Genomic DNA, 24,835 nt, shown 5'->3' with positions numbered 1-24,835 from the left:
GCTTGATATGTTTTAGGCCTCTTTGGTGACCCTCAACAGCTATTGCAATGTCTTTGGTCCACCGTGGGTGGCACTGGCAAGTGGTAGAGGGAACCTGTAGAAAGGAAAATAGCTGTTCCAGCAATGTGGGTGATCACGTCAGAGACATCTGGGCCAACCTCATTGATGCAATCTGACAGAGAGGGGCGAAGGTAACAGCAGATCTACACAACTGCTAGTTTGCCCTTTGAAGCACCTAATGTGGTCTGCCAGTGGCAAGGAAGTGACATGATCACCAAAAAGTGGTCATTGTTCTAAAGATCGTCGTGTAATGACCAATGCACTGGAGCCACAAGACTCAGGGGATCATTAGATCAATAGCTGAAAATGTGCTGTGGGCTGCACTGAAGTGGGTAAGGGTACCATCACTGAGGAGACACACATCACAACTGGTAAGAAGCTGGTCGAGTAGAAGGCCACTACAAGATGAAGTGGTAGTATCTCCCACAAGGGGTGGTGCTGACTTAAATCCCCAAGCAGGAGAAAAGGGGGATGGATTACTGCATTAAGATAGTCGACTCAAGATAGTAAGTGGCCTGCAAATGGTGATTGCTGGGGTCATCTGCACTCACACCCACTATTGCTTCCAAAGTGGTATGAAGGGGAATCCAGTCACCAAACACATTCATGGGACCTGATGTATAGACTCCTTCAGATACCCTCTTGCGGCCAGCATGGTTCTGACAAAATGCATAATTTCAACAGTGTGTCGGGGAATGATTATCAGTGAACCATGTTTCCTGTAGAGCAGAAGCTATTTTAGAAGAGGAGGTGTTGTAGTTCTGGCAGGTGATGGTAATATCAATTACAGCTCCACTGAATGATCGTGTTACAGGCATCCATGTTGTGTTCCACTGCAATGTTAGATGAACGTTTAAACATTCTGGTTTGTGGCAGTATGGTAAGTTATCATGTTTTATGCTTTAGGTATTGTTAGAAATGGTTTATGTTAACTACCTTAGAAAGTAAATTTGGTATCCTCTCAGGATAATGAGAGGTCATATCACACCTTGTTCTTTTGGTTCACAACACTTTGGCTGCTCCCAGGACTAAATTTCTAAATAAAATAACATCTCACATTCAACAGGAAACACTGTATTTGAGCAGTTTTGAATACTTCCATAGCCAATAAAATACTTCTCAAGGTCCGATTCCAGTGAAAAGTACAGAAGTGTGTACTGTCTATGGGTGTGAGGTTAGCCCCCCTCCAATATATGTAAATGGACCCTGAGTTATATGCCCACTTATGTGAAACACACACACACACACACACACACACACACACACACACACACACAAAGTCATAATCTCCTAATCAGTTATATTGTTATACTGGCCAAAGAACTTAGCTAGTGGTGCCACGGTGTTGTTTGAATACCAACAAAACAGATACTGAATTGGTGGTGAAGAGGGGGAGTGGGGTCAAATGAGACGGCCAAGTGATGTTCATTCATGTATCAAAAGCTATTGAATCAATATTTTGTCAGTCTAATTAACATTAGAAACAGACTTCACTACCTGTGATTGAGTATATAGTGAGGCTGGTATGCAATGTTAAAAAAATTATTGATGTTAGGACTCAAACTCATGCTGCTGGCACAATCACAGATAATGCCTACTTTTGTTGCACCTTTAATGGACTTAATTTATTCAATTTTCCTTCAAAGGAACTTGACTCTAAATTTTCTTATTTTATTTGAGGTGAGCGAGTGCCAAGGTTACTGGGGTTTGTCTGTTTTACATCATGAACTGGTTGCTTTTACATCTGCCGCACAGTCCAAAGATGCTGAAAGGACGAGCTACACTATGCCGTGCAGATTTTTTTCTATCATAATTTTCTGTTAACTACTTTTCCTTTTTGAGACGCATGGTTGGTTACAATTAAAATTTCTCTACTTGAGCCAGTGTAGATGGAAAACAATTCACTGTACAGTATCCAACTTGGATATGATGTTGGGACTGTGTGCTACAGAATTTGTGTTGTTAGTACTGTTAGCGTCATCACTTGCTGTTAGGCACTGGTACTGGTTCAATGATGTATGGTTGAGACAAAAGAGTCAATGAGCATTATAGTTGCAAACAGTCAAGATGGGTCTGGAAAAGATAAGCAGGATATAACTCACAAAGTTGATTTATTAAGACAACAGCAATAGTGCTCCTCTTCGTGAGTATCAACGCATTACAGCAATACGGAGAGGTCCGCTTTCTGCACTGGGGTTGAAGAACATTATTCAGAAATATGAATTAACTGGCAATTTGGAAATTGTTTCTGGGAGAGGCTGATGGCCAACTGTGCCACAAATTGTTGAAGAAGTTACTGTTGCTATGGGTGAGAATGCTGGGTGCAATGTGTGATCTTCAAGCAATGCATGAACTGTGTTACTACAACTGATCATTCCATGGTCTACAGTTCAAAAAGTGCTGTGAACAATTGTGAAGTGGTATCTGTTCAAACTTTACAATAGTCACCAACTTTTGCCATATGACACAGTCATTGCTCTACTCTTATGTTCCTTGCACAGGTTGAAGTTGACCACATGTGTCCTTGGAACATTTTGTGGAGTTATGAAGTACACATTACGCTCACTGGGGCAGTGAACACGCACAAGTTGTATTTGGGGATCACCACCAACGAAATTTCATGACGTTCCCCTGCATAGTGAACACATCACTGTGTGGTGTCGTATCACAACACAGTTCATAACCAGTTCATTTTTCTTTGAGGAATTTGGAGCCCAAAGACCACGGACTTGCAGCATGAACGGGACACATTAATGTGATCTGCTTTGCGAACATGTGATCCCGCTCTATGGGAGAATGTTTCTTTGGATTCAACTATTTTGGTGCACAAGGGAGGTCCACCTCATGTTGCTTCATAAGAATTTGGAGACAACAGAATTACTGGTCAACTGTTCCAAGCTGCGTGGCCACCAAAATCATCAGATTTGAACCTTTCATGTGGAAATTAAAATGTGGTTCTTCCAATAAGCTATTCACTATTTCTCTTCTGCATGTCCTTACACATGTTTCCACAAAGTTTCACTGTCTTATGATCTCTTGTTTTCCATGGGCTCCTTTCAAGTGGTGAAAATTTAATTATAACCACCCAGTATATTGGTTTATGAGTTAGCTGCTTTTTCCAGAAACCGGTCAAATCTGCTAGTGAGAAAAAGCTCAAGAAAGAGGACCATTGTAACATCACCTGAAGAACTAACTTACTTAACTGCATTACTGATAACCCGAATGCATACAAGTTTTAGTTTTTGTTTATTTATTTACAACATGCTCCATTACACTATTTATAATTGTTTGTGTGTGTGTGTGTGTGTGTGTGTGTGTGTGTGTGTGTGTGTGTGTGTGTGTAGTTTAGTATAATGCTTGTGCTGTATGATGATGATGATGATGATGATAGAACAGAGAAGATGAAACCCGGTGCTGGCACATAGCCCATTCCTCATGAATAGCACCAACACGGCTGGCAAGGTAAACGCCCCATCCAAGAGATGAATCACTATCAACACTGTCACATGCCCTCACTTTTTGAGACCATGCAGAAAGGCTTGGTATTTAAACAAGGACATTGGCACTAAGTCTGGTGACCAGGAACTTTATGCCACTACCTATGCTCTCCTTGCCAAGAAATACTGGCAGTGGAAATTTTTTCCACTGCCCGGAATTCAAATTGGCTTACCTCAGCTCAATTTTGGTCACAGAGGCGGTTAATGCATACGAGTGTTTTAATATCATGGAGCACGAGAAGTTACCCAGTGCGATGTATGTGGTTCCTTGAGAAGACTAAAATGGGATACCTAACTTGGGCTCTAAAGGCACTTGATTTAACCTGATAGACTGTGAACAGATTGACCCGAAGAAACTCATGCCATGTGACTGGCCAAAATAGCCCCGCATATGGTAGATACCAATTGCATACTGTGTGCTTTGGAGGTGTTAATAGCTGAATAATGTAAATGTTTTCCAAACCTGGTGGCATCAATACCACATTGACTGTGTGACGCACTTCACATTGACATAATCCTTCTGCCTTTGACCTCACCATCCAATTCATTGTGATAAGGATACAAATGTCTGTGTTGAGTAAGTGCAGGAAATGCTTTTGTCATATCATTTGTATTTGTTTCTTTTAACAACATTGGAAAAGGGGAGAAATAAAAACCTGCATCACTACTTAGGTAACAAATTTTTATTGGGAATATACCTACTTATGAGACACAAATGTGATAATTTTGCAGCGTTAATTGTAATCTTCTAAAGGTATGAATTAATTAAAATATAAACTAACGAATGGATAAAGATAACCATTCATTGACCATATAGCAGAGGCAACGGGGAGAGAATAGGCGCATAAACAGCAAATGGAACATAGTACACATAGAGCTTCTATACATCCTGCATCCCCCCTAATGTCCTCCCATACAGCAGTACATACATGCAATATTCCAACACAGATGTCCCACTGTTAGTACAATGCATCCATAATCCCTAATAATTTTAATATTATTTCTTGTATGTTTCTGCAAATTATCCCGGTAAAGTTTGTATCCCTCTCTCTTTGTATAGCTTGGGCTTTTAAGTCCTCAGTATAATTTACAAACTTGATGTTATAATACCACAACACTGCACAATATTATACACCATATGAGAGAGTGTGAGTGTCATAACTTCTCTTAAAGTATTCGTTTTGTATATTGAATTGTATTACAAATGTATCCTCCAACAAAGAGAGAGTGTTAAGACACAGTGGTGATCTGGTGATTTTTCTGTAATTTAATCCTGAATTTCCTCCTTGCTCTATTAAATTACGTAGTGCAATAGCATAAAAGGAAGATGAAAAATGCAACAAATCTGCAAAATATAGCTCATGTCAAACTGGATCACTAAATACTCAAATACTTACCTCCTGTGCTTTCACATTCATATATGGCAACACACAAATTGACATATCTTGAATCTGGATCATTCTTTGAAGGTCGAGTAAAAGATTTTCCGTATTTATAGGCACAAGCTATTCTGCCACTGTAAGCTGCACTAACATTCAGTGGCTGGCCTGAAACATACAAAAAAATAAATTGAGACAATTACTCCAAGCCTGACCAATTTTTATTTCAGTGAATCAATCAAATCTGAACATTACACTAAGCTGAAGTTAATATATCTCTCTTAAACATATTCTATTACTAACATACATTTACAAAAACTAAAACATATGTGGTTACCTGTGATATCAATGGTGGATTCCTGATCTTTGCGAAACATTTCCCACTCACACCATTCATAGTTCTTCTTCTTTTCATCCTTCTTTGTTACTTTGCACTTCCAAAACCTATATAAAAGAATTCAAAATGTCCAGAGTAAAAGTTTTTATGAACATACTTTAATGTTAACAACTGGCTCAAAATCTCTCACCTAATTGTGCTATCAGAACAAGCTGTGACAATGATGTATGGGGCAAAACAAGCAGGATATATAGAGGCAGAGCTCAGATGTCCTGCAGCAGGGGCAGCATGTACGACTTCTACACCGTCTGGAAGTGGCAGGTCCTGGGTGCACACCTACAACATACGTACAATAGTAACAATGAGGAACAAGAGTTTTGGAACAGAAGTTAAGCACAAGATGAACACTCTCTTATCTTCTTCACCATAACTTTTTTCTTTAGGTATTTAATTTTTGAACATTTGTGGATTACTTAGTGTCAAGCGTAAACATATTAATCTTGCTATGAAATGCCAATTTCTTCTGCCTCAAACCTATATATTTTGACACATTAACAGAATCACACAATGCAACCCATGAGACCATATCTTGCTCCTTACAATCCATTTTTGACCTCATCTGCTTTACAATTCTTGAAATAATTATTAGCAAGCAAACTTTTTTTAAGTCTGTTGTTACCATGACTCTTGTGTAAGTGATGGAACATTAAACGTGTCCACCAATACACTGAGTGAGGGTTATTTTTTGTGATTTGGTATTTGCACTTGACTGTATTTATCACTTCATACTTGTTCTAGGCTGATTAGAAGAAAGAAACTGTAGATAAGAGGATACAAAAGGAAAGAAATACAGTAAATCATGATTGTCTCCACAGTTGATGAGGTGACTAGAATGATGTATTTATAGAGAAACACAAATATATTTTGTTCTTGCATATTACAGAAATACACTCCTGGAAACTGAAATAAGAACACCGTGAATTCATTGTCCCAGGAAGGGGAAACTTTATTGACACATTCCTGGGGTCAGATACATCACATGATCACACTGACAGAACCACAGGCACATAGACACAGGCAACAGAGCATGCACAATGTCGGCACTAGTACAGTGTATATCCACCTTTCGCAGCAATGCAGGCTGCTATTCTCCCATGGTGACGATCGTAGAGATGCTGGATGTAGTCCTGTGGAACGGCTTGCCATGCCATTTCCACCTGGCGCCTCAGTTGGACCAGCGTTCGTGCTGGACGTGCAGACCGCGTGAGACGACGCTTCATCCAGTCCCAAACATGCTCAATGGGGGACAGATCCGGAGATCTTGCTCGCCAGGGTAGTTGACTTACACCTTCTAGAGCACATTGGGTGGCACAGGATACATGCGGACATGCATTGTCCTGTTGGAACAGCAAGTTCCCTTGCCGGTCTAGGAATGGTAGAACGATGGGTTCGATGACGGTTTGGATGTACCGTGCACTATTCAGTGTCCCCTCGACGATCACAAGTGGTGTAAGGCCAGTGTAGGAGATCGCTCCCCACACCATGATGCCAGGTGTTGGCCCTGTGTGCCTCGGTCGTATGCAGTCCTGATTGTGGCGCTCACCTGCACAGCGCCAAACACGCATACGACCATCATTGGCACCAAGGCAGAAGCGACTCTCATCGCTGAAGACGACACGTCTCCATTCGTCCCTCCATTCACGCCTGTCACGACACCACTGGAGGCGGGCTGCACGATGTTGGGGCATGAGCGGAAGACGGCCTAACGGTGTGCGGGACTGTAGCCCAGCTTCATGGAGACGGTTGCGAATGGTCCTGGCCGATACCCCAGGAGCAACAGTGTCCCTAATTTGCTGAGAAGTGGCGATGCGGTCCCCTACGGCACTGCGTAGGATCCTACGGTCTTGGCGTGCATCCGTGCGTCGCTGCGGTCCGGTCCCAGGTCGACGGGCACGTGCACCTTCCGCCGACCACTGGCGACAACATCGATGTACTGTGGAGACCTCACGCCCCACGTGTTGAGCAATTCGGCGGTACGTCCACCCGGCTTCTCGCATGCCCACTATACGCCCTCGCTCAAAGTCCGTCAACTGCACATACGGTTCACGTCCACGCTGTCGCGGCATGCTACCAGTGTTAAAGACTGCGATGGAGCTCCGTATGCCACGGCAAACTGGCTGACACTGACGGCGGCGGTGCGCAAATGCTGCGCAGCTAGCGCCATTCGACGGCCAACACCGCGGTTCCTGGTGTGGCCGCTGTGCCGTGCGTGTGATCATTGCTTGTACAGCCCTCTCGCAGTGTCCGGAGCAAGTATGGTGGGTCTGACACACCGGTGTCAATGTGTTCTTTTTTCCATTTCCAGGAGTGTATGTCAAATATGTTGTGTACAAAACATTTTCCCATGGACACTATTACAGAAAGGAAGGAAGGAAAAATGAAAGACATCCTGAAGCAGAACACACAAATTCACAAGTGAAGAACAATGAAACTAAATGTTAAACAGAAAGAAAGTCATAAAACATGGAAATTCTAAATTCAAAAAAAGAATGCTGAAAAGTATATAAGTATGATATTCTTGCCATGTAAAATCTGAGTAAAAACTCAAAAATATGATGAAATACACTTATCACCATCAGGAAAAACTGCTGCTACTCTCATTCCTTTTATCATCAAATTTCAGAGCATGGAATTGGCCAATGTTAAGCATTGTGAAGTCTCTTCCTCCAGTTTAGGAATCTCAAAACTTTTTCCATAAGCCCATGTAAATGATCAAACAATTTGTCAAACCTCTCTATTTTTTCAAATTATTTGCATTGTGGGGCTTAGTTTGATGTGTTTGAGAGAAATTTTGATTGACGGCCCATTTGAAAAGATAATGGATATTCTTTATGTTGATGTTTTGCTGCATGTATTTAGTGAGAAAGAGCCTTATTACAAATTATCTCACTGTATTGAGAGTTTCCACAATTGTGGATACGAACAACAGAGCAATGGCAGTTACCAAAATGGTAGAGGTGATGCACCTTCTCCAGCCACATATTACACAGGATGATGTTAAGGAATAATTTGATACTCTATGTGCAACATAGAAGTGAGAGTGCAGTAAAATAAAATAAAAAAGAAACAAACATCTAAACTCTCTGGTTCTTTAATGGATACTGTTTAAGTTCTCATGTTGTGTTAATTTAATGAACTTTTATTAGAGGACCAAGTAGAAGGCAACAGATTTCACCATAAACGCATCTTATTCTAGTATTTCTTTTAGCCGATTCTCACAGGTAAATTTCTCACTCTGTTTTAACCATTCCCTGGACCATTTTTCCAGATTTCCCAGTTAAAAATACCCATTTTCTGTGTTAAATGACAGTATATTTTCTCTCAGAACTGTAAAACTTATCAATCCTTTGAACAGTTAAGGTTTTATACACCAGCGTAGAGCTTTGGAGGGCTTTGCAAAACGAAATAAAAAGTAATATATAATAGAAAGCTCTCTGATGTGCAGCAATATGTACGCTGCATATTTTCATATTACGAAAGTATAAGTTCAAATTCCACCAAACACAGCACGTTAGTTTCTGAAGCATTGAAATCGAGATTACATTGCGCTTTTGTATGTCACACATGGCTCATGTCACATGATCTCGCCAGCCAATGACAGCAGGTATTCAGAGCATAGTACAGGTGATGCAGTCATCCAGTAGCAACATCACTGTTAAGTAGCGCAAACACACAATAGGAAAAGTTAATGGTTTAAATTAATATACATAGTGTAGCGCCAAGAAAAGCTCAATTTTCACATATAATAATGGTTTCAAAGATCAATAAGCTACAAGAAAAGCTAGGCTTTCAGATATAATATTGGTCTTTTTTGCATGTGTTACACTTTAAGATACATCACACAAATGTGCCAATAAAAGTTCAGACAACTATATAAATGTCTGTTTTCCTGAGCTCAAAATTCTTCCACATGGCTTGTTCTGTCCTCAAAAGTTAAGTTTTAAATGAGGCACATCCTCTGTGGTTTAAGAGTCATCACACATTCTCACACCTAACATAATTCATCTTGCGTACAAGGAAATTTACTTTGAAAGTACCGCTATTCAAACCACGATTCACAGTATTTTCCCATGACCTGTTAGAAATAGGTTCCTATCAGCAGCTGCCAGATAGTTGCAGAAAAAGAGACGTTCTGCACAGATGCGCACCTACGATGACATAGAAAGCCCATAGTATGTACATGCAAAGCATTAAAAGATCTTACATTATGTCATAAAGGAAACAGGGCATCAAAGGATACTCCAAGAGCACCAGAATTTCATAAACCATACTAGAATGCATGATTTAGCTGAAAGTGCACACTCATCCGTCCAGATTCATAATGAAGTAGGCAGCAACCTGATGATAAGGTTTCCAGTGTGGTTTTCGGGATGTAAACTTTCTTGGAGTACCAGAACAGTATCATCTCATGTTTGGTTCTTTATTATGGCACAACACCATATGTGCCAGAAGATGAAAACAAGCACTTGAAAATCAACAAACAGTTGAAACTAGCCAATAGTGTGGAAAGAAATACTTCATTTCAAACAAATCAATTGCCTCAGCAGAAAAGATTAATGAAAGTCAAATTTCTTTAGAAAACAATCAAAAAGGATTTCATAGTTCTGCAAGGAGATTAATGCTTGACTGCCAAAAATGTGCAAATAAAATTTCACAAAACTGAAACTGATGACATATTTTTAGCCTTCCATAATTATGCGAATGTATTTTAATTCACTTGATAGCTCCTGGCCACAGAAATCTGTTTTGTTTTCATTTTACTTGAGAGCTGTAAACACAGAGGAAACAGCAGAATCACTAAATGTAAATACAGGTCACGTAGAGACTACACCCTCCCTACTACAAACGAGACTGCTCTGCGCATGTGCGAATCTGGCAACTTGGGAGTGCCAGAAATTTTTTCTGTGTAGCATCTGGCTGCTTGTTGCTACTGCCAATGCATCTAACCACAACAATTCAAGTAGCCCCAAGTGGGAGAAGGTACTGCTCATATGTGACTCAACTACGCATGCACATGAGCCTGCTGGGAACTGCTCAAACGAACTTAATATAAATAATTGTGATGTCATGCTCATCAGAAGCAGTTTGTTGTTATGAAGTATTACATAGTCTTCGTTCTAAAGCCTTTGTCATGTTTAGCTGTTGGCAGACACTTGTGTGTGTAGTGCTTTTTGCGGCTGTACATGGTGCACTTCCTTTGCAACTTAAGTTTTATTTATTTATTTTCTCTTGTCAGTTTTGCTCTGATTGCTTAGAGGTTGTCAGGACCAGATCTTTAGCTTACGGCAAATAATGGAGAAGTGTTATGAGTGGAACAAGGAATTGTATCTATGCTTTATAGATCTAGAAAAGGCATATGACCGGGTTCCTGGGAGGAATTATTGTCTGTCCTACAAGACTATGGAATAGGTGGCAAACTTTTGCAAGCAATTAAACGTCTTTACATGGATAGTCAGGCAGCAGTTAGAGTTGCCGGTAAATTGAGTTCATGGTTCAGAGTAGTTTCAGGGGTAAGACAAGACTGCAACCTGTCTCCACTGTTGTTCATATTATTTATGGATCATATGTTGAAAACAATAGACTGGCTGGGTGAGATTAAGATATATGAACACAAAATAAGCAGTCTTGCATATGCGGATGACTTAGTCGTGATGGCAGATTCGATTGAAAGTTTGCAAAGTAATATTTCAGAGCTAGATCAGAAATGTAAGGACTATGGTATGAAGATTAGCATCTACAAAACGAAAGTAATGTCAGTGGGAAAGAAATATAAACGGATTGAGTGCCAAATAGGAGGAACAAAGTTAGAACAGGTGGATGGTTTCAAGTACTTAAGATGCATATTCTCACAGGATGGCAACATAGTGAAAGAACTGGAAGCGAGGTGTAGCAAAGCTAATGCAGTGAGCGCTCAGCTACGATCTACTCTCTTCTGCAAGAAGGAAGTCAGTACCAAGACTAAGTTATCTGTGCACCGTTCAATCTTTCGACCAACTTTGTTGTATGGGAGCGAAAGCTGGGTGGATTCAGGTTACCTTATCAACAAGGTTGAGGTTACGGATATGAAAGTAGCTAGGATGATTGCAGGTACTAGTAGATGGGAACAATGGCAGGAGGGTGTGAGGAAATCAAAGAAAAAGTGGGAATGAACTCTATAGATGTAGCAGTCAGGGCGAACAGGCTTAGATGGTGGGGTCATGTTACACGCATGGGAGAAGCAAGGTTACCCAAGAGACTCATGGATTCAGCAGTAGAGGGTAGGAGGAGTCGGGCCAGACCGAGGAGAAGGTACCTGGATTCGGTTAAGAATGATTTTGAAGTAATAGGTTTAACATCCGAAGAGGCACCAATGTTAGCACTGAATACAGGATCATGGAGGAACTGTATAAGGGGGGCTATGCTCCAGACTGAACTCTGAAAGGCATAATCAGTCTTAAATGATGATGATGATGATTATTTTCTCTCGTTTGTTTTATTGCTGCAGTATTATTCTGTAGTAGCAGAAAACAGTTATATTATTTGTTAGAGTATCAGCTCTTGCTTATAAAAATTTAACTGAAAACTAAAACAATGAAAAGTTCCCGTAATTCTAAAAAATTCCTGGGTTTTTCCCGGTTCCCGCTCAGATGAAAAAATTTCCGGGTTTTTCCCAGATTTCCGGGGGTGCAGGAGTGCTTGTTTGATAAATCCGTGGATAGGAAACCGCAAATATAACAAAGTCTGATCATTACTGGAGGCCTGAAGAGTGCTAACATCTTGCTGATAATATCACTATCAACTCTTCTTTCAGTTCTGAGCTTTCCTCTACCCTGACAAAATATACGGGAAGTCTCAACATTGATGCATATATGCTTCACTGTACTAAAACAGTTTGAATCAATATATTATTACCGAAGGGCTGTCAGTAATGATTTTGTTGAAATTAAAAGCTAATTTGTACGCACTGGTCAGTTCCATAATTTTGTTCACAACTTGGTAATGATAATTACGATTAATGCTTTCTGAAGTGAACTAGTTCCTTTGCTTGATTAAAACATAATGTGGGTCTCCTGCCCCCCTTTCCTCACGCAACCCACTGCAAGTGGTATTTTCTCTATCTTGAACATCACAGAAAGCAGGTTGACCAATGTGTGGTTTTTGTCTTGTACGTCTCCTTTCTTCGGAAGCACACCAATTACAGCACTGTTCCAGTTTCCAAAAATTGTCTTCCCCACAGACATATTGTAAATAATGCTACACTTCCTTTTGTATGGTCTTTCTTTCAGCTTAAATCATTTCTATTGAAACATTATCATCTTCAGGTGCTATACCTTTCTTCATACCTCAAATAGCTTCACATCCATCACCTGACATTACTTGCGCATTGTCATCATTTTCAACATGGACTATCCTTGTTTCTGATTCATCATCATCATCATCATCATCATCATCATCACCATCATCATCATCTTCATCTTCATCTTCCTGGCACCTTCCCACTAGAACAGGGTCTGCTGCTTGGGTCAATGCATGCCATTTCTTGCAATCTAATGCTTTCCACAGATTTCGGCTTTTTAATTCAAGATCTGGATTTATAGTGCCCATCCACCATAATTTAGGTCTCTGATGCTGTCTCTGGCCTTCAACAATGAGGTGATAGGTTGAGCTGATGACTGAGCTGGGCAGTGCCCGTGTGATATGTTTATACCAACAAAGTCTCCTTTCTTGCATATTCTCACTGACTGAAGCCACTCCTACCAGTCGTGTTAAAGAAATCTTCCAACGGTTGTATAATTTGATATCTGTTATTTATTTTTGTGTTATCCACCACTTGACCCGATATAATGTGATGTCTCTACAACATGTTTCTGTATGCTCCACATTTTTATTGTTCTCAATCAATTTTCATTATATCTTCTCACCTCCACTTGGAGACATGTCTTAATAGTGTTTTTTTTTTTCCTTCTTTTCTTTTAATAGAGTATTCTATCACACTCATGTTTTCATTTGTTCCTAGAGAAGGTGGTAATTTCAGAGAAACAATAACAGGAACATGATAGAATGCATTAAGAGAAGTACACTGATTTTATTTGTATCGCTGCAATATGTGGCAGTATTGACATATTTATTAATTGGCTGCTCCACATCACAGATATGTTTAATAGTCAATCTCAGGCTGACTACTGGTGTTAAATGGGACCACAGAAGATGAACAACAGATTATTGTGAAGACATAGCAAGGGTACCAAGAATATTTTGTATGTGATTATTGCTGTGCTGTGAAAACACTGTTCCTGTAGAATGATGAAACAGCTGAGGAAGGTAACATTTTCACTTTCTGTACCATCCAGGGTATAGTTTCAGTATTTTCACTTCCTATATGAAACAATGGAAAATCCATGATGGAATAACAATAATATGGAGAGGACAGATTGATGCTCACCACATAGAGGAGGCACTGAGCCACAGACAGACACAATGAGAGAGACTGCTAAAATATTTAACCTTTCAGACAAAGTACTTCTTCCAAAATAGAAAATGCACACAAATTCGCACAAGCACAACTCACACACACATTGTGTTACTGTGTGCGTGTGTGTGTGTGTGTGTGTGTGTGTGTGTGTGTGTGTGTGGTGTGGGGGGATACTGCACCGAGCGAGGTGGCGCAGTGGTTAGCACACTGGACTCGCATTCGGGAGGCCGACGGTTCAATCCCGTCTCCAGCCATCCTGATTTAGGTTTTCCGTGATTTCCCTAAATCGTTTCAGGCAAATGCCGGGATGATTCCGTTGAAAGGGCACGGGCGATTTCCTTCCCAATCCTTCCCTAACCCGAGCTTGCGCTCCGTCTCGAATGACCTCGTTGTCGACGGGACGTTAAACACTACCCACCACCACCGATACTGCACTCCCAGTGAGAGCATGCACAGGTGTGGGGATGTGATGTGTGGTGGGACAAGATAGGGCAGCTAGAGATAGAAGATACGTGTAGTGCCGAAGTGATAGCAAGGGAGGGGATAGGTAATAAGTGGAGGACAGGGGATTAGAAAAGTTGAGGCTAGGGACCTTATGGGGATGAAGGATATGTTGTAGGAAGAGCTCCCACCTGCACATTTAAGAAGAGCCAGCATTGGTATGAACAATACAGATGGCATAAGATATGAAGCAGTCATTAAAGTGAAACACAATGTGTTGGGCAGCATGTTCAGCAACTCAGTGATCTAGCTGTCTCTTTGCTATAGTTTGGCAATGGCCATTCATGTGAACAGACAGCTCGTTAGTTGTCATGCCCATATAGAAAGCAGCATAATGTTTGCACAGTGGGTGCTTTCACAAGTAGCACGTCATTGATGGGCTAGAAGATGCCTGTCACTGGGCTGGAGTAGATTGTAATAGGTCATGCATCTAGGTCCATTGCAGGGATATCAGCTATCCCCACTACATCCCTGCTCCCAGTCCATTGCTTCATGGCCTACTTGCACACTGGTAACTGTAGTTGTAAGTCTGGTCAATGACAATCATTCTTATCCTATTTCATTGTTACACTCTTTCAAGCAATCAGCACCACAAGCTGCACGACACTGCTAACAATGAAGACAACCACAACATTCTTTCTGAAAGGGTGATATTTTTCAGGCAGACAGCGTTTTGTTCCAAACTTTAATGGTTGACTCAAAAATATAAAAATCTTTTGTATTACACTACTCCAAGAAGAATAAACTAACCCAGAACTAACCATCCCCATACTTCAATTAAAAGAACTTTGTAACTGACATTTCAGGGAGCTGACTGGTGGTGACCAACCCACAACCAATCACAGCTCTTCCATGAGTGCAATGTGCCAACTGTGTTGCCTATTTTGGAGACATACGCAGAGCCTTGTCAAGCACTGCTGGCTCCATGATGGCACTAATGTAACCCAACACTGCAATCTGTCAATCACAAAATTATTTTATTTGAGTTATAACAGCAATAACCGATGACTCATGAATATTGAAGCATACCTCTATTTGGAAATATGGCACATCAGCTGGACACTAGTTGACTCCCGTATATCATTATGTTCTCCTACAAAACATCTTGAAACTTGATTGTAATATTATAATGATGACACACTTCTCACAGCAAGGGAACCAACTCATTCAATCAAAATCAACATTCAAATTGTGTACAAGTCAGTAGTGTAAAATGGTCTAATACTGACCTAACACAGATAAAAATAACCAACATCCAGAACTTGGCCCATCATCTCCAGCACTGGTCTCAGCCTATTTTAATAATCATGAACCGGCAGTGACACCCATGAACTGGCATCAATCAAACATTGGTTGCTCTATTTTAATACCTCTGTAGCACACTTCACATTTTGCATTTTGTAATTCTGAAGTAATGTTCTGAATGATTAATTTTTTATTGTACACCCACAATAAACCTCCTTTGCAGTGGTTATGTGGTAATGGGAGAGGGAGAGGGAGGGATACATGCATTAAAAGGGAAGAAATTGTAATACTTCTTTGCAGCAAAACTTACCTTTGTAGTGGTTATGATAACATGTGAAGTCTGCATTGGTGTGGGTTCATCATCCCGCATAGCATGGTCGGTGCCAATACTAGCTGTTCTGCCTCCGCCACCACCAGATTCTGCTTCATCATCATCTTGGACTAGCTGACTATCTGGCACATACATCATACTCCCAGACATTTCTGGAATGCCAGAGATTCAAAGTTAGGTTAGACTAATGTTACTAAAAGTATTATTTCTCTGCTTTCCTCTTCCATAAAATAAGAAGCTGACACTCTTATCCCATATAATGGCAAGATGAATATGTCTTCACTTGGAAGTGAAAGTGTGCGAGTTAAAAAAAAAATTTCTGGTAGTTATCTCTTAGGCCAAGTATTTGTCTAACATTTATCCACCGAGTAGATTTCCCCCATGCAGTGCAATTCTGGAAGGTCTATATAAGATCGATTGACAAATGCTAAACTACTCCTTTGGACTAATATTTCGTAGTCACAAAGCTCTTTCCACTTGCAAATGTGCGGACATAAGACATGTCAAATTTGGTGAATAGAGGGAACGCTTCAACAACTGGAGTTGCAAAAATTTTTGGTTCCCCATTACCAAACCACTTTTGTGGGTAGGCACACTATGCTTATGAAAAACAATTTTTTTCTCTACCTTTTGCAATCAAGTTTCTTTCTCACATTTTTGATACAATTGGTGCAGAACACTTTTGTAATACACACCAGTTACTGTTTTGCCATTTACAAGGTAAACAATAAGGATAATCCCTGTTGCACCTCATAAAATACTGGCCTAAGATTTCTAGCAGTAGAAATTATTACCTGGCAAAGTGGACTGAAGTGGCAGCACTTTTGTATATACAGTTGACAAACTGGGATAGGAGTTATTAATGGTGTACATTCCAGTATTTTTACAAGTGAAGTGCTGTCACATTCCAGATATTTATGTAACAATGCCTTACATAGTACAACAGTGAAACACTGTCAACCACTTTTGTTTGGCAATACTCTTTGCAAACTACCACTCTGGAAACATTCATTCAAAGTGCTGTGTATGAATCCACTTTTATCTGAATAAACCACTTGCTGCTTCAATTCTGGTGCTTCATTTTTTTTTAGAAAAATTAATATAGTATGCTACTCACCACTTAGCAGAGATGCTGAGTAGCAACTCAGCATCCCCACTATATGGTGAGTAGCAACTTTCCTTCTCATAATATTGTTGCATTCCATCCTGAATTTTCCATTGTTTAATATAGTATGCCTTGTTTTGCAACTAGATTCATTTGTCTTGGTACCTTTTAATATCAATTCCCATGGATAGCACAACCTTTCTTAAATTTTCTTGCTAGCCTCGACGTTGTGTGATGCGGCTCAGAACTCTTTCTGTCCTTATACTACAAGCTAACGACACACACTAGTTTGGACAGAGGCTATACCTGGTCACATGTCAACATTAGTTCCCAATATGATTGAGTCTATGGACTGCTTTGCCAGGTAATGATTTCTGGCTTGATCTGTTAGCTAATTCCATACAATTAAATAGTTATATTTTTCTTGCATCTGTTGTCGACTGGTGTGTGTGTGTGTGTGTGTGTGTGTGTGTGTGTGTGTGTGTGTACATGGTCATGTATTTACTTTGAAAATCGCATCCCCTTCAGATCAAGTTTGACAACAGAAGATGGTGTACTTAACTGTGAAAAAAGAAGCAGTTTAGAAACAGTGAATGGTCCAAGCTGAAGCTGTGTAACAGCAAGCGAATTGCAAGGACCACGGTGTCGTGGTTGTGTGGTCACAGTGGTGCAACGCAAAGCCGGAGATCCATGTTTGAATATCCATTGTTGAGCTTTTAAAGCTCAAAATAACGAGTGGCAAAATTTTGAAGATCGCTAATAATAAAATACCAAGTATACTTGTGCACTGGTCTTCGACTAAAGTATCCTAAATCTAAAAGTCCCTGTTTTAGTTCCTGTGTAGCTATGAAGTCCAGCCATATATTTCACAATGACTTTTTATGAATATAAATCTTGGAGGAGCTGGTAAGAGCACAGTGGATGCATTTATCTCATACCTCTGGTGAGCACTTGTTACTCAATTGATGAACTGTCATCACTTTCAGTTCCTAATGAAGTAATGTCACATTCTTATTCACTTTCTGAGCTGCTAAATTCAATCTCAAGCTCAGGATCACTATAGCAATCCATTTTCTTAAGCATTGCCTAAACAACAATACAGGAGAGAGTCTGAAAGCATGTGTTTTGTTGTTGAATGATCCAAAGCTGCAAATAGTAAAGACGATACCTTGTGGCAGCCCCGTCAACCAAAACACGATAGCCAGGCTGCAAATGTAGTACCAGATCTCTCTAGTGGCCAAACACTCAACTATCAGTGCTGAACTGGATATAAGTGGGTTTAATTTCTTCGAAAGTCTGTTCTTAAGTTGCCTGAGTATACTTGGGATCTTAAGTCAAAATAATAAAAATGAAATAATTTGGGGTTTTATGTTATGAGATTAATGACTGACTGACTGACTGACTTACTTTGACACACACACACACACACACACACACACACACACACACACAAAATGACCATCTTTTTAAAGAACTATGCTCCAGATCAAGTTTATAGCTGACTTACATTACTGTGCAACACATACCAATGCAGTAACACAGTTTCATTGTTTTCAACACTGTCAATCTGCTAGGTCAAGGAATTTTCACCTTATATTTATATAATGGAAGGAAACATTCCACGTGGGAAAAATTATATATAAAAACAAAGATGAGGTGACTTACCGAACAAAAGTGCTGGCAGGTCGATAGACACACAAACAAACACAAACATACACACAAAATTCAAGCTTTCGCAACAAACTGTTGCCTCATCAGGAAAGAATGACAACAGTTTGTTGCGAAAGCTTGAATTTTGTGTGTATGTTTGTGTTTGTTTGTGTGTCTATCGACCTGCCAGCGCTTTTGTTCGGTAAGTCACCTCATCTTTGTTTTTATATATAATCACCTTATATTTACATACACAAGTCAATATAGTGCTTGAGTGAGGCCTGGTGTGTTTGTGGGAGAAATAGCGCTATCGGATCTTAAGGTTTGGAATCAAATCTCCTGTCACCATGAATTTTTTGATGCTGTTGACTTTTTACTTCTGCCAGTGTTCTGTATGTGTTGATAATGCCAAACAGCTGTTTTTTTTGTTAACTATTTTAAAATATTGGTTTCCTTAAATTCAGCAAACAATTAATTAGGTTAGAGGAAGAGAAGACTATTTCTGCTGAACCTGCTTATTTAACTGCAAATGTAATAGTTTCTGCTTTTCCATAGTGACAGTGTCATTGTAGCTTTATTATCCAGAGAACACAATTCACTGGTGCTGGTAATACATATCTATTTCAAGTACACATAGTAGTCATGTGTCACAATAGTTTTTTCATTAACTATACAAATAAAATAAAATGACTGATGCTTTAATTGGAGCCTGAGAAGTAAAATCAATTCCACTCACCCATGTCAGGCTGTGAGGCAATAACGAGACGCCACATGTGCACAACAGTTCCATGGTTGGTACGTTCCAAAACGACAATGTAAAATGGCTCTTCAAACACAACAGACTGCTGAAGGTCAACCATAGCCCCTAGCTGAGCTTCAGTGAGTCCAATGTCACTCTCACGCTCTCCACCATCTCCTGCTGCTCCAGACTTATCATCAGCACGTTCTCCAGTTATTAGCTGCTCTTGGAATACATGAAGGAATTGTGTGTTTTGCCAGTCCTAAGAAGCAAAATTGGTATTGTACAATGTAGTGAAGTCATTTTCTGAAAATTCCTGGCAGATTAAAACTGTGTGCCGGATCAGAACTCGGACCCAGAATTTTTGTGTTTTTCATGAGCAATTACTCTACAGACTGAGTAATTCATACACGATTCACGACCCGCCTTCACAGCTTTACTTCTGCCAGTACTTCTATCTCACTTTCCAAATTACAAATAAGTTCAGTAGTATAACTTTCATGACCAGCATTCCTGGAATGATCATTAAAAAGTATTTACACAGCAGACATGGGAACTAGGCTGTGAAGAGCTATTCAAGTATCATAATACACTGACACAGATATATCTTCTATTACCTTTTGATGAAACAATGGGAGCACTATTTGCAGACTCCAGGGCGATAATAAGCGCAGTGGTTGGCGAAAGTAGCAGAATCAATAAAAGTCACACAAGACTGCCTGTGACTGAGAGCCAATATTCACTTGTTTTGAAATCACTACTGCCATATCACTGCATATAATGCTGTTTGCACTGACACTGTTGTCGCCCATCACCATATGATGTTATGTACACGTCACGATTTTTTTTTTTCATACATTAAAGCAAATAATGTAGTAAACTCAGTGCTGTCTGGTAATGAGGTCGGGCTGGGCAGGCAGTGAGGGAAATCCGTCAGTACCAGTCGAGTACCTTTGATGGGTATGGTTTTAGTTAGTTGCCATTAGACACCATACTGAGTGTTGTCAAGGAATGTGCAAATAATAATGAGTTCAGTGATGTTACAGAAAACCGTTCAATACATGATAGTTTATAGCTCTCATCCACCAGAAAGATAATTGTTAACAAGCGAATGATTCCAAAGGGACTAACCCCCGAGACTAAATCAACTTTTTCCAATGAACAGTCAGACTAAAGTTCTAGGAATGAGAGAGGACTCACATCACTGGGCATATTAATAACCCACTGAAAAAAAATCAGTCCTTGTCTAAAGGTCATTCCCTTAGTTACAAGAATATGGCGAGGAGCATATCATAATAGTCCGTTGTTAATATGCGCAAGGATCTTGACTCTAGTATGGTTGCATATTCTTCAGCAGAACAACAGGAAAGTTTGAGCAGGAATGACTTGGAAACCACACCTTCTACATCAACACATGTATTATTGGCAGAAGCTGCAGAAATGCCCACCATTTAATTGAAATTCCTCCTGAGAAAGACTTTTTGCAATTGGCCACTCAATAATTTAGAAACTCTGAACACCTTGTGGGGAAATGAATGGACTCAAAAGCACAAAAACAAGAATTATATCCCAGCTTCATAGACCTAAAGGGTGTTTCACCTATTCTACAAAGAATGCAATACATCATAATTCAGATTACCAATACAACAAAATAACAGCAGCAGCTGACATTTCTGCTGTCCATCAAAAAACTGGAACACAACAACTGGTGAGGAACTGCATTGCTTGTAATTTCTCAGAGTATTTTGACAGCTACACAAATGGCTGTAAAACCATAGATAGGTAAGTGCACACTCAGTTGGGCATTCCTGTCACTGAGCTCTGAATATAAAGAACTGACTTTCCTTCCTAGTAGGGACTTCTAGTTGTTCTGCTGAAGCCAAAGCTGTATTTGCATCTTTACAGTAGATACAGAAACAATAGAGCAAAAAAAAAAAAAAAATATTTTTATACTGAATTGCAGAAGTTTGCTTGAAGACATGCAGACCCCAACCTGTATCAATAAATCTAAACTGTTGAGCAAAAATCAAACAATGGAAAATCCAGGATCGAATGTAACAATATTATGAAAATAAAAGTTGCTATTCACCATATAGCGGAGACGCTGAGTCACAAATAGGGACAACAAAAAATCCGTCACAAATAAAGGTTTCAAACAGTAAGGCCTTCCTCAAAAATTGATGATGGAGCCAGTCCCATCCCCCCACAATCACACACACGACTGTAGTCTCAGGCAACTCAAGCCACACCTCAGGCAACTGTAGCAATGTGGCTTCAATTGCCTGAGACTGCAGTCGTGTGTGTGTGTGTGTGTGTGTGTGTGTGTGTGTGTGTGTGTGCGCATCATCTATTTTTGACAAAGGTCTTACTAGCTGAAAGCTTTATTTGTGACAATCTTTTTATTGTGCCTATCTGTGACTCAGCATCTCCACTACATGGAGAGTAGCAACTTTTCTTTTCATAATACAGTTACAGTCTAATCCGTTAGTAAGAGACATTACGAAAGCCATCATGGAGGGGGAAAAATAAAAATAAATCCTTTTTTTTTCTTTGCGTGCAGGCTGGACGCAAAGCATCAAGTGGAATCTCTACAACAGTTAATCAGGCATTATCAACCATTACTTATAAATATGACAATACTCCTTAAGCAAACAAGACATTCAAAAACCATAATAAAGTTTTTACATAAATGTAAGCTCACCTTATAAAGTCTCAGAGAGAGAGAGAGAGAGAGAGAGAGAGAGAGAGAGAGAGAGAGAGAGAGAGAGAGAGAGAGAGAGAGGGGGGGGGGGGAGGGGTGGGGGGGGGGGTGGGGGGGGGGGGGGGGGGGAATCAGCCATGGAAAGGAAAGGCTGTGGATGACAGCTGTGTTTAGTGACCCATAAAAAGACTCGTACGAAAGACAGGTATCCTGATTGTACCATGAGTATTTATGTAACTCCAATGTAGAATCATTTTTAGTGAACATAAAATGAATTAAGGTTTTCTAGTAAGATATGGTGTGAAATAGGAGAAACACAGATTACAGATGGCTCAAGAAGTGGTTAACACATGACTGAAGTTTTGGGAAACCAATTAGGCCTATAGGTGTTGACTAACCAAAGCAGAGGACAACTGACCACTTGTTTTGAAATCAGCAACTACGTAGTGGTGCAGTGGTTAAATTTGTGAATCTACGTTTTCAGGAGTTACTTTTTGGACTATCTATGGACTGGTGCAATTTACTGAGTACAAATTGTTTTTACCATATTTGAACTGCTTAACATGGATAGCTTTTCTTATAAAAATTGTAACTGTAAGGTTAGGAAAATACAGACTGTGTTGAAAACTGTGCAACACCGAAAGGAATATGATTAAATAGAATGAAACAGCAGAAGCAAAGAACAATAACACTAACAATGAAACAATTCTCTAAGACAAAGAAAAAAAAGCAACCCACACATGTTATTCATCTACAACAACTTAATACTAGTAGATGTGGATTACACTGACTATTCTTTATACAACTAGTGAGTATCATAACAACAGGCTCAAAATTGATGCGTTTTTTCTTTATCAATATTCCTGCAAGCTTCAGTGTCTTTTAGATTACGCTGTTTATCACTTTAAAATCTTGCTCCACATATATTATAGCAAATATAATGGAAAGTTGTGATCTGAAAACTGGACAGGTAAGTTTAGTATGGAGAGGAGGATGGTGTGGGTGGTGGAGAAAGGGGAGGAAAAAATGGGAGATGGAGAAGGGGATGCATGGCAAGAGGGGGAGGGGGATGGTTAAATACTAAATATGATGACAAAAATTATCACAAGCAACATACATGTGTAGCATCAGAAATTGGATCCAACTGAATGATGCAACCTGGCCTTGCAGTCGACTGCTGTGAAACTATCTTAATTTTGTCGTGTAAAGATGAATGTCTTATGCCGTCATCCGAAGATGTATCAGTTGAAAGGCTAATCATTGAATCCTGGAAACGAAAAAAATGCTCTTTCATATAAACTGTTTCAGATGCAACAGCATCACCTTAAATTACTTGCTATTGTAAGACTAACAAGATGATTATACATACATATTTATAAAATAAGTTTAGTTTATTTCAGCTGTGTGTTTAATGGCTCATGACTGGAAGCAAGTCATCTTGCTGGCTATTTAACCCTTAACTCAAGAGGTATGATCTCTCATACCATGCTAGAATTTTCCTAGTTGCTCTCGTAGGTAAATTATGGTGGAATATTTTTATACACTCCCTACACTATGTTAATCACCAACCCTACAAATTATTATTGTCAGTTGCATTATCACCTTATTTGATTGTTGTTGACATGTGATGAAGTCTCCTAGACCATGTCTCGTGAACGATGCACTTGCTTTCGTCAGTTCAATACAAAATGTGTTAGCAAGAATGTGACAGTTTTACACACTCTTAAGTTCGATGAAATTTTTATTCAGTGGTTGGAGAATGATGTCAATGATACAGAAAAGGAAGTAGATAAAGAAGACAATGATTTTTCAATAGCCAGTGATCACAATTCTGCTAGCGAACAAGAGGAACATTCAGAGGAAGAACTTCAGGACAATGGTGATGAGGACCTTACTGTTTCTCCAACAAAATACTTAGTGTTAAGTTGAAATTACATCCATTCTGAGTGGTGGTAAAGAAAGATGTGGATCTCAATACTGAATATTAATTTTCCAGCCTTTCTTTTCCTAGCTATCAAGTTCAGTTTTTATATGCACGTTTAAAACCTGGAAATTAGTTTTACACAAAAATTTGCTTTCTACAGAGACACCATAATTTTTCAGAACATAAAATTCAGTTTCTAACAGTTCGTATTGTGTGCTATTGGAAAAGCTTCACAAATGTATGTGATTTTTGCTTGATAGAAAAATAAAGTACCGTTGCCTTTATTTAGTGCAATAAAATCAACAAGGAGTATTTAAACAACACTTATATAGTTGTAACCATAAATGTTATATAACATAAATTAAATTTTCAAATGATTTACAGCTTAAATCTTGGTTTATAGATAGAAGTCTCAGAGACCGCACCCCGTAGCATATGTTACAGAAAAGTCACCTCATGAGTTAAGGGTTAATGAACATTCAATGTGGTTTTCTCAGCAAGCAATGAAGTGATAATCATGTCAGAAATTAATTGGAAAGACAGCAAAATAAGTAAATGAATCAAGGAAAAAACTGATAAGTACGCATAATTATGACTGTAATGGAAATGAAGGCAGGTGGGCAGGGTATGGAGCAAAGCAAATGAATGACAAGTGAGCTAAGTAGTACTTTGTTGTATTCCAGTAAATAAAAAGAGACCGAAGTGTGCAGGCAATATGAGAATATATGCAGGAGGCTGCAATGCATGGAGAAATATTCGGGTGGCTTTTATCCAACAACAGATGTCAAATGGCTGATGATGAGAGCCTACACCCACAAGAGTTAACAATATACTTTACTTTCCCTAGTGAATAC

General features: G+C 39.6%; 1 protein-coding gene across 1 annotated transcript in view; it reads right to left on the bottom strand.

Annotated features, from left to right (window-relative positions):
• LOC124621800 (dmX-like protein 2) overlaps nucleotides 1–24,835 on the bottom strand; it is a 351,417-nt gene that overhangs the window by 200,920 nt on the left and 125,662 nt on the right. The window contains exons 16-21 of the mRNA XM_047147237.1: nucleotides 23,175–23,324; nucleotides 19,354–19,618; nucleotides 15,842–16,014; nucleotides 5,464–5,609; nucleotides 5,274–5,380; nucleotides 4,955–5,104 (exon numbers count right to left, since the gene is read on the bottom strand). Of these exons, the coding sequence (XP_047003193.1) occupies nucleotides 4,955–5,104; nucleotides 5,274–5,380; nucleotides 5,464–5,609; nucleotides 15,842–16,014; nucleotides 19,354–19,618; nucleotides 23,175–23,324 (991 nt within the window). The remainder of the gene's footprint in view (nucleotides 1–4,954; nucleotides 5,105–5,273; nucleotides 5,381–5,463; nucleotides 5,610–15,841; nucleotides 16,015–19,353; nucleotides 19,619–23,174; nucleotides 23,325–24,835) is intronic.

The sequence above is a fragment of the Schistocerca americana genome, chromosome 7 (assembly GCF_021461395.2).
Source record: "Schistocerca americana isolate TAMUIC-IGC-003095 chromosome 7, iqSchAmer2.1, whole genome shotgun sequence".
NCBI lineage: Eukaryota > Metazoa > Arthropoda > Insecta > Orthoptera > Acrididae > Schistocerca > Schistocerca americana.
Note: the sequence above shows the minus strand (reverse complement) of the source record. Positions and strands in the feature narration are given on the sequence as shown.